This window comes from Euphorbia lathyris, chromosome 9 (genome assembly GCF_963576675.1).
Source record: "Euphorbia lathyris chromosome 9, ddEupLath1.1, whole genome shotgun sequence".
NCBI classification, from domain to species: domain Eukaryota; kingdom Viridiplantae; phylum Streptophyta; class Magnoliopsida; order Malpighiales; family Euphorbiaceae; genus Euphorbia; species Euphorbia lathyris.
In genome coordinates, this window is record NC_088918.1 from 34,118,205 (window position 1) to 34,128,489 (window position 10,285).

Below are 10,285 nucleotides of genomic sequence, written 5' to 3' on the forward strand. Positions count from 1 at the left end.
TGCCTTCCATGATGTTGGGTCCATTCCATGATGAATGTGAGCTGCTGCTGCTCCAATTTTTTTTATAATTTTTGTAAGTAGCTAGAATTTGAAGAAGAAAGAAGAAGATCTAAAAGGGGATAATGAATCAATTAATGATTATTTCGAGTTACTAGTTAATGGAATAAAGTGAAGTATGTGACAATGAATCAAAGTTTCACTGTCGTAGCTAAGAATGGAGATTTGCTTCACGATCGTCGTTTTCAACCTCGGCACCGGAGAGTCATCGGAATCTGGAGTTTTTCTTTCACAAAGGATGGAATTGTAGCGTAAAGAAAGAGAATGAAGGAAACAATTGGAGAGAGAAAATGTGAACAGAAAGTAGAGAGAGAGCTTCAGTACGGGAATTTGAATTTTTTAATTGAGATATAAAATAATTAGGGGTAATTTAGTAATTATATAAATAGTGGGTCCCAGTTTTGTGAATATATAGAATAAAAATGGATGATGTGGCGTGTTGACCGGTCATTTTTACCGGCTATACACTAAAGTGGGAGGTTACTCATAAGGTCATATATATTAATAAGACAAAATAAAGGTTGTATATCAAAGTGTGAAATGGTACAAAAGTTGTATACCACTGATGAAATTTACCCAAACCAATCTACTATTTTGGACAAGTTCAGGGAGCTGTTAATGTATTAAGCATTTTTTAGTTGATTATGTTTGAGTAAAGATGTTGGGTTTCTGTCCATCTTGATATATTGATATGAGATTTTATTGTTTTTTTGGGATAAGGTGTAAAAATATCCCAACGTGTATTATTAGGAGTAATTTTACTCTTAACATCTAAAATTGTACAATTTTATATCTAACGTTGGCAGACAAGAGCAATTTTACCCTTAATATTGACAAGTTAGATCAATTTGAGAAATAATTTATCAAATTGTCCTTTTCAGTCATGAATCTTATCATCTATAGTTCACATGTGCGTCATTTTATCACTAATTAGTTACAAGTCACAAATATATGATTAAACGAGAAAAAAATAAAAAATATACTGCATTTACGAGATGGATAAAAAAATTCAAATATCTCACCGAATTTAAAAATTTTAATTTTCAATTCTATTATTAAATAATAATAAAATATGAAATATTTCTTTTAGAATCAACACACCTGCAGCAGTTGGTGCAGAATAAGAAATAAAATATTTGCATTTTATAATAATGTCTGAAATTGATCTAATTTGTCAATATCAAGGGTAAAATTACTCTTTATTGTCAATGTTAGGGGTAAAATTACACCATTTTAAACGTTAAAGATAAAATTGCTTCTGACTGAAAACGTTAGGGGTATTTTTGCACATTATCTGTTGTTTTTTTTTTTTTTTGAAACAATTATCTCTTGTTTCTTTTTTCTTTAATGTTATGTAAATTTTCCTATGTAAATATTGCTCCTCATCACGGCCCATCTAAGGAAAGCCTAATTACTCTTCAGTTCGGGCCCAAATAAGTCCACTATCAGTCTATCCAAGGGTGTTTTAGCCATTTATTTTTGGGTCAATTACATGAATATTATAATTAACTACAAAATTACAATTAAATCATATCACCAAACTTAATTATCAATATGTCATTATTCTCTATATATTATGATTTTACAACACAATTCAAAAATTCTAGACTCCAATTCATAAATTATAAATCCTAAAAAATATATTCTAGATTTTAAATTTATAAATTCTAATCCTTAAAATATATTAAAAGTACCGATTTTACTAGTTTGACATAATCCAAAATTATGACTTGACATAGTTGTAAATAGTTTCTAAAAGATGAATTTCTGTGTAATTTTCCCATTATTTGCCTCTATCTCCACCATTCGACCTAATTTCATTATGCAAGTTTTTACAAGGTCAAATACATCAATATCATAATTAAAATTAGGTATGATATTATAACTAAGTCATATCACCAAACTTAATTCTTAATATGTCATTATTTTTTATATATTATGATTTAACACTATAATTTAAAAATTTTAGACTCCAACTCATAAATCATAAATCCTAGAAAATATATACTAGACTTCTAATTTATAAATTCTAATCGTTAAAATATATTAAAAGTACTGATTTTACTAGTTTGATATAATCCAAAATTATGACTTGATATAATTGTAAATAGTTTTTAAAATATGAATTTCTGTGTAATTTTCCCTTTTTACAAGGGACAAAAAAGGCAACTACAATATCCCCTACATACTGGTTATTCTATTTATTCAGTCTTGATCACATGCACCTTAATGAGGATGTAGAATTTGCTCATTCACCGTTAGATCTGGGCTTATTAGAATCCTAAGGTGGAGATTCAAAGCATTCTGAGGCTTAGATTTAATAAGCATATATCTAACGGTGAATGAGCAAATTCACTTGCTCATCAAGATGCATGTGAAAATTCATGTCTATTTATTAGAGCATATGTCAATTTTTTCTTGATAAATAATTGAGAATTAATAAAAAATTTAATAATAGAACACTACCGATCAATGAACTATACAACAAGAATTAAGAGAAAATGCAATTTATTACAAATTAGGGTAAAGTATTAAAAAAGTATATATAAAAAATACATTGTTGATTTGTAAACATACATTTGTAGTTTAAAAACTAAAAATATAAGTTAATGATTTATGAAGTTGCAAAATAAAAACTAAAAATATAAGTTAATGATTTATGAAGTTGCAAATTGAGATATTCTGTCTATATATATATATATATATATATATAATGACTACTTACCCCAAAATGGGAAGTTTTGGAGCAAATAAAAAATTGATTTTTATAAAGTCAAGGTTGTAGAATACGGAGGAACTAATTAGACGAATAGGATTGTCAAAATTAATCAGATTTATATTTTTATATTTTTTATTTATTAATTAAAAATAGTTATATAAATTCATATCTAAAAATAATAATATAAAAGTTTCAAAGGTGAGTCCCTTGCCAGATCTTCTCCGAGTAGTGATGTCCACCTCGTGAGTTGGAGCAGGCCAAGAGAGGGGGTTGTGAAGCTGAATACTGATGGTTCCTGCCTCAATAATGGTAAGATTGCTGCCGGAAGTGTTCTTAAGGATGCAGGAGGCGCCTAGCTTTCTGGGTTTACCCAGAATTTGGGTTTGGGTTCTTCCTTCTCTGCGGAGCTCTGGGGCATTCTCTCTGGGATCCAGCTGGCGATTAGGCTGGGTGTTAAGAGGCTTTCTGTGGAGTCAGATAACTTGGAGGCCATCAATATGATTTTGGGTAGTCATGACATGGGTCTTCATAGCCGCAACCTTATTAAAGCTATTAAGAGGCTTAGCCCCTCATTTGATATCCTTGAGTTCAGCCACATTTTCCGAGAGCAGAACCGTGTTGCAGATCACTTGGTGGCGGCAGGCCATGAGGGGGTGTTAGGTGTTTCTACCCTTACCGTTCCCCTATCGCTTTTTCTCCTCTTCTTTTAGAGGATAAGATTGGGGTTAGCTTTCTTAGGCTAATCCCGGTGTAGTTGCTTGTTTTGCTTTGCTTTCATTTCCTTTTCTACCAAAAAAAAATATATATATAAAATTATTTAATAAAGAAAAACATGTATATTTGCGATATATATCCTTAAAAATATGCAAACATCAACATTTCAATAACCTAAATGTGAAATATAATAAAGCAAAAAATAAATTCACAATAAAAAATCTTTTTGTTCAACGTCGCTTAGGCGGCGTCGAAGCAGTTTAGGAGAATCCCAAACAGTTAAAAATCGTCTAGAGACAAAAAAAAACGTCCAAATGGACTAATCGGAAAAAATTGGTGCATATTTTCAATTTCGAACGTCTAAATGGCACCTAAACGGTCCATGCAGACTTATTTTTAAACCGTATATAAAATTTAACTTTACGAATTAACTAAAACACAAAATATTTTTTTTACTAAAAAGTTAATCCACAAATCTTTGAACAAACAAATGGACCATAGATTTATATTTACAAAATTTTAACCATAAGAGTACATTTCACAGATAGTTTTTTTTTATACTTAGCATTTCTTAGGATCCGTTTGTTTTACCTACTGTTTGTTATTGTTGTTATAGTTTGCGGTTGGAAAAAGCTATTTTTCCAGAAAGTAAAGATTCTCAACTTTTGTAAAAGGCTGCTTTTCGGGTGTAAGGTCTAACCAAACACCTAAAACTCTTTCTTTTAAAGTGAAAAGGCAAATAAGAATATGAAAAAGAGCAACCAAACACCCAATTAAATTTTAATTTTAATGTTTTGATAGTGAAGTAGCATTAAATAAATCTAACAAAGCACAAGCTAAGCTAGCTAATATTCCGAAGCGAAAAGGACCGTAACCTATTTGAAAACAATGTCAGGAAATTAACGAAAAAACTAAAACTAATTTAGGCTGGATTTGATTTGGTGGAGGAGGCAACCATAATTTATCTTCAATTACATATTTGTGATCTTGACATTTTTAATGTTTATCAAATACTCTATTATATTTTAAATAATTATTATTATTTTTTTTAATATTAACTTTACGTAATTCTTTTATATAAATATACAAATTAAAACAATAGTGTGTTAAATTAAATTCGTTAACTAATCCTCCTCCTCATAATAATCTCTATAAGGGGAGTTATGGAATTCCCTACGGACTATAGTAACTTTTTGCAATGGAACTATTGTGGTGGATTAATAGCGAATTTATTTTTGTTCACAAAAATTTTTGGTGACGAAATTTAGTAGGAAAAACTTTCAATAAAAAAAAAATGTATTTTTATTAGATTATGTTTGGTTTACCTACTGTTTGCTGTTGCAAAAAGCTGTTTTTCTAAAAAGCAGAGATTTCATACTTTTGTCAAAAGCTATTTTCCATGTATAAAAGGTAAATAGGAGGTTCCTAATCAAACACCTAAAACCTTTCCTTTTGGAGTGGAAATACAAGCAAGAGGTGAAAGTAGGTAAACAAACACCCCTTACTCCATAAATTTCATGTAACGACCCGATCTGAAGTGGGTGGCACTGTGATAGAATGTCTGAGCAAGGAGCGACCTCAACGGATAGCGATGAGGCATGAACGAATTGAATCTCACATCAGAAAGGGAGAGAGAGTGACTGAGACTTATTAGTAAGATGAGAATCCAATACATGCAGACGTGTTTTAAAGCAATAAGGCCTAAGGTATTGTTAGTATTGGACAAGATATTACATTTCAAGTGATTAAATGTAGCTAAAGTTCCTAGATTTTATCATTACAACGAGGAGAATAATTTTTATATCCTCGGAATTTTTTAAGCATATATTATTGTAATTATTACCATAAAATAAAATTAACTATATGGACCATTTATACATACTTTTATTGATGTATTGAATATGGGAAATTACAATAATGTTGAAAAATAGTGTATATGTATCTAGTTAATGTATACATAGAATAAACAATCAAAGAGTCTCTAAAATCTTTCACAATTTTTACCCCAAAATAGCAAAAGGTAAGAATATTTTTAAGCTTTAGTCTAAATGTGAGGAAGCTAAGAAAAACTCAATATTGTCTCCTATATCCTTAAAGCACAGCCAATGGCATAGATCGATCAAAGCTACTCCGTAAAGCTCTTGGCCTACCGGATCTTTTCTTGACCGGCTTCTCCACCTCGCTAGCTACCATCGCTTTACCGTAAGGAACCATATGCGACGCCAATATTTGCGCTACACCATCTTTAGATGCACCGCTATGAATAAGCACTCTAGTGATGCCTACATAGTGTAAGGACTCAGCTATTTGTAAAGCCGTGACACCTTTATTAGTCCTCGCTTCAACATCCGCACCTTTCTTTACCAACAACTCGATCACATCAGCGTGACCGGATTCCGTCGCGCAATGTAACGCAGTGTATCCGTCTTCATCTTTAGCATTAACATCTATACCTCTTTCGACCAACATCCGAACAGCTTCGATTTTTCCCTTGAATGCTGCTCTATGCAACGCTGTCCATCCGTGCTGGTCTCTACCATTGATCGCCGCTCCACTTTCAATCAATTTCAGTACATTTCTCACCTCTCCTTTTCTAGCAGCGCTGCATAAACTGTCGCCTAATTTCAACGCATCGAAAAGCCGACTGTGCCCGTATTCCGTCGCAATATCAAACGCAATTTTACCACTATTGTTCCTAATATCTTTATTCGCGCGCTTTTGTAGCAACAACCTGATCATGTTCTCGTCGCCTTTCCTCGCTGCTATATGCAACGGCGTGTCGCCTTTGGCACCGTCGCGAATATTAGGTTTAGCTCCACTAGCTAATAGAAGACGAGCACAATCTCTCCTATGTTCTTCAACAGCTAAATGAAGGGAAGTATAACCATCTTTACTAACCGAATCAACATTACCTCCTTTAAGTAAAACAAGCCTTAACACCTCTAAATGACCCCCGGCCGCCGCAAGGTGGACGGGACCCCAATTCGAGGCTTCCGATCTTTCAACACTGGCGTGATGAGCCAATAGAAGTTCAACAATCAAGGCCTCGCCAGCTCCGGCAGCCGCCTCCAACGGACTAGAACCACCGCGGCTCTGAAGCTCAACATCCGGTTCGAATTCGAGGAGTAACTGCACAATATCAGGCCTTCCTTGAGCTATGGCTATATGCAGCAAAGTTAGTCCATTAGAATCCATAGAATCAGCAGGATTCCAAGATGGATCACTTCTTTCAAGAACTTGTCTAATCTCATCCATGGATCCATTATTAACTAATTGAGCAAGAATTGATGAACCAACGAACATAATTTTGATTCCACTATCTATAAAAACTTGTTTCTTCCTGGCAGTGAACCAATCAGGAGGAACAGCATCGAAATTGGAAGTTGAATCTTTGATTGAAGCACCAGGAACAACCACACTGTGGAGAAGAAACATGTCATCAGAAAGGGGGAATTTATCTGGGAGAAGAAAACCAGGAGGAAGATGGTAATTGATTTCAATAGTTAGGGTTGAAAGAGGAGATATGATTCCTGTTTGTGGTTTAATTGTGTAACGAGTCTTGTTCATTGCTTGAATTCTGAAAGCTACCGGCATAGTGTACATGACATTCCGGAGAGTTACCTCGCCGGAGCATTTCTGGCCTGCGGGTTCAATCCTTATGGCGACGAGATTTGATGGCTCCAAGCTAATAAGCCTGTCCATGATTTGAAAGAGAGTGGAAATGAAGATGAAGAAAGGGGTAAATGGAAAGATATAAGGAGGAAGAAGGTGGGCCGGCGATTACGCAGAGATTGCCAAGTGGTGGTGTTAAAAACGATGATAGACTTGTTCTATATGCTGTCTTATTACTATTTAAAGTCACTTTCAATGTTTTTTAATTTATCACTTTTAGTTTAGAGTATTGTGATGTACAAAGGAATTTATTGTTTTTTTATTTTATTTTTATATGCTTTTCTTTTTCTTGGTTTCTTGTATACTGGTGCATATGCTAAGTTAGATTCTTGAGTTGATTAAATTATAAGTGTTACCAATTTATTGGGTTAAAAAGAGAGTAAGAAACCATTTTTTAATCGAATAAAATTGATCACCTTCTGATTTATTTGATGTATTTTCCTTTCCTCAATTCATATGTGATTTCAATTTCTTAAGAGTTTTAAAACTAGGCTAGTCGGAGATATATAGTCCTAACATGTATAAAAAAAAAAAAATTATAACTCACGTGCCATTACCAACAACTTATATAATCCTATATGGCAACCGTTATCCCTCTAACACATGATAATATTTTAATATTTAAAGTTGATAAGTTTTACGCGAAAAAACGTATATTTTTGCTTTTTTCTCTCTAGATCTACCACGCCCTTTCTTCTTCTTTTGCGCAAGTTTCCCGTTACTTCGGTCGAGCTTTCTTTCTCCCCCTATCCCGTTATTCACAAAAATAGAAAAAACCGTAGGCAACTTATAGACCCACTTGTTGGCCCCATTTTCTTACGGTTTGCGGATTTCATCCTCGTTCGGATTCGAATTGCTACTATCTAGTTGAGGAGGAAGAAGGCTCTGAATCAATTTAAACTGCGTTTGTTGGTTATAATCTTTGCTTTTGTAACCTTTTCTGTTTTAGCAAGGGAAAAAATGATAAATCTTATCTGTAGATCACTGGATCTATGTGGATGCAAAAGAAAGGACTTAGATTTGAAGGTTCAAATGGTTCAGATGATGAAGATTGGACTACAGTTGCTCCACTGCGAACTTTGAGTTATACGATAAATATATGTTTCAACTGTTGTTTATGTTAGGTGTACCTTTAATGGTTTTTTGTATTCGTTTTCTTGCCCTAGTGGATCCTGTATTAGGCTTTATACGTATTTGAGGTTTTATTTCTTACTGTTTTCTTGTTGTACTTGCAATCTGATTACTCAATGAAATATTAACATTCCTATAAAAAAAACATGTATAGAAAATTATGTCTTATCCTAGATTTCATATCACATCCAATGTAATCGTTTTGATCTCTACAGTTTTCTATCATCATAATTACGCACTTATACATAATTACCGGAGTAGTGAAAATAGAAAATTGAAGATGTGAACACATGGAAATATTTTCCTCTTACTATATTTCATTCCATCATAATCTAACTCGTTTGTCTGGTCAGTCCCTTTCAGGCCGAACTAGTCATGACCCTTATAGAGCATCCTTCTAAGATATCCATATTAGACTTGACATCCAGATTAAATTAAGGGTCTTGAGAATAAAATTTCGACAAACCACACTTTTACGAAGTTAGTCTCACACTAGCAAAAGTTGAGATGATCATGTTGTTTGCATCTTAGGTTTACTAAGCACAAATGACATGAAATCTGACGTGTTATGGTATTCTTTCATTTCCTTTTGAAAAAAAGTGTTGAAACCCAATTTTGATTAAGTTTTGATAATGACAAAAATTACAAGGAATTAGATCCCTCAAGTATATAAAAATTCAGAACTAATTATGCCTTTATGAACTAACAATTTTATTGAATGTTGAATATTTATTAAGTCATATTAGGCGACTTCTCAGAATATTAAACAAGAATAGCAAAAGGCGTTCCTTAATTAAAGGCCCAGACAGAGGCTAGGCCCATCAAACCAGAAGCCTAGCAAATAAAAAGCTAGGCCCAAGTCCAAACTCAGAAGAAGACAACTACATTGTCTTCCCTAAAGGTTGCCCATTCTGGTTCATTGTAGAAGACAATCGTCTTTTCAAAACAACCCATCTCTCTCTGCATACACCAAAATGGAAATGCTCCAGCTTGTAAGATGAAAAACCAGAAAAGATCATTGGATGAAGCTTCTCAATGATTTTCTGAGTCTTAAGCGACTAGTTTCCCCATTTGACAATATGAAAGAAGAACCAGAAATCCCAGAGAAGAACAAAAGACGTTTCTTCTCAACAGATATCTTTCGGATTCAAATGACTAGTTTGAATCTCTGCCCATATAAGCAAAGCTCAAGAACAAAGTCAAGCAGACCAATTCAACTGCATAAAGTTACATACGAGATATATTGCAAATAACAAAAAACAAAGCAAAGAGCTAAACACAGACCAACCAAGTTTGGACTTTGGTTGATCCACCCGAAGGGATAAAACCCATTGGGCGTAGGTGGATCTTCAAGAAGAAGACAAACATGGATGGAAAGATTAGCACCTACAAAGCTAGGTTAGTAGCGAAAAGATACCGTCAGAAACAAGGAGTTGATTATGACGAAACTTTCTCTCCAGTAACTATGTCCAAATCAATTAGAATTATGCTCGCTATTGCCGCTCACTTCGATTATGAGATTTGGCAAATGGATGTGAAAACAACTTTCCTAAATGGAAACCTGCTTGAGGATGTATATATGATGCAACCTGAAGGTTTCACATCAAAGGATGCAACCAAGGTTTGCAAACTTCAGAGATCCATTTATGGACTTAAGCAAGCATCAAGGAGCTGGAACAAACGCTTTGATGAAACCATAAAAAAATTTGGTTTCAAACAAAACTGCGAAGAAGCTTGTATTTACAAGAAAATTAGTGGGAGCTCAGTAGCATTTCTCATACTATATGTGGACGACATATTACTGATGGGAAATGACATAGCTCTGCTACAGTCGGTGAAAGTATGGTTATCAGGTAACTTCTCCATGAAAGACCTAGGTGAAGCAGCTTATATATTAGGGATAAAGATCTATAGAGATAGATCAAGAAGACTGCTTGGTCTTTCACAAGCTACATACATTGAAAATGTGCTAAAGCGGTTTAGCATGCTTGA

General features: G+C 33.7%; 1 protein-coding gene across 1 annotated transcript; it reads right to left on the reverse strand.

Annotated features, from left to right (window-relative positions):
• Positions 1 to 5,581: 5,581 nt before the first annotated feature.
• Positions 5,582 to 7,192, reverse strand: LOC136205262 (protein VAPYRIN-like). The gene has a single exon (XM_065995784.1). It carries the CDS (start codon positions 7,190 to 7,192, stop codon positions 5,582 to 5,584), a length of 1,611 nt encoding a protein of 536 aa, XP_065851856.1.
• Between the last annotated feature and the right edge of the window lie 3,093 nt (positions 7,193 to 10,285).

Excerpts from the sequence above, each read along its gene's own strand:
- LOC136205262 (XM_065995784.1), bottom strand. The coding sequence starts at position 7,192 with ATGGACAGGCTTATTAGCTTGGAGCCATCAAATCTCGTCGCCATAAGG.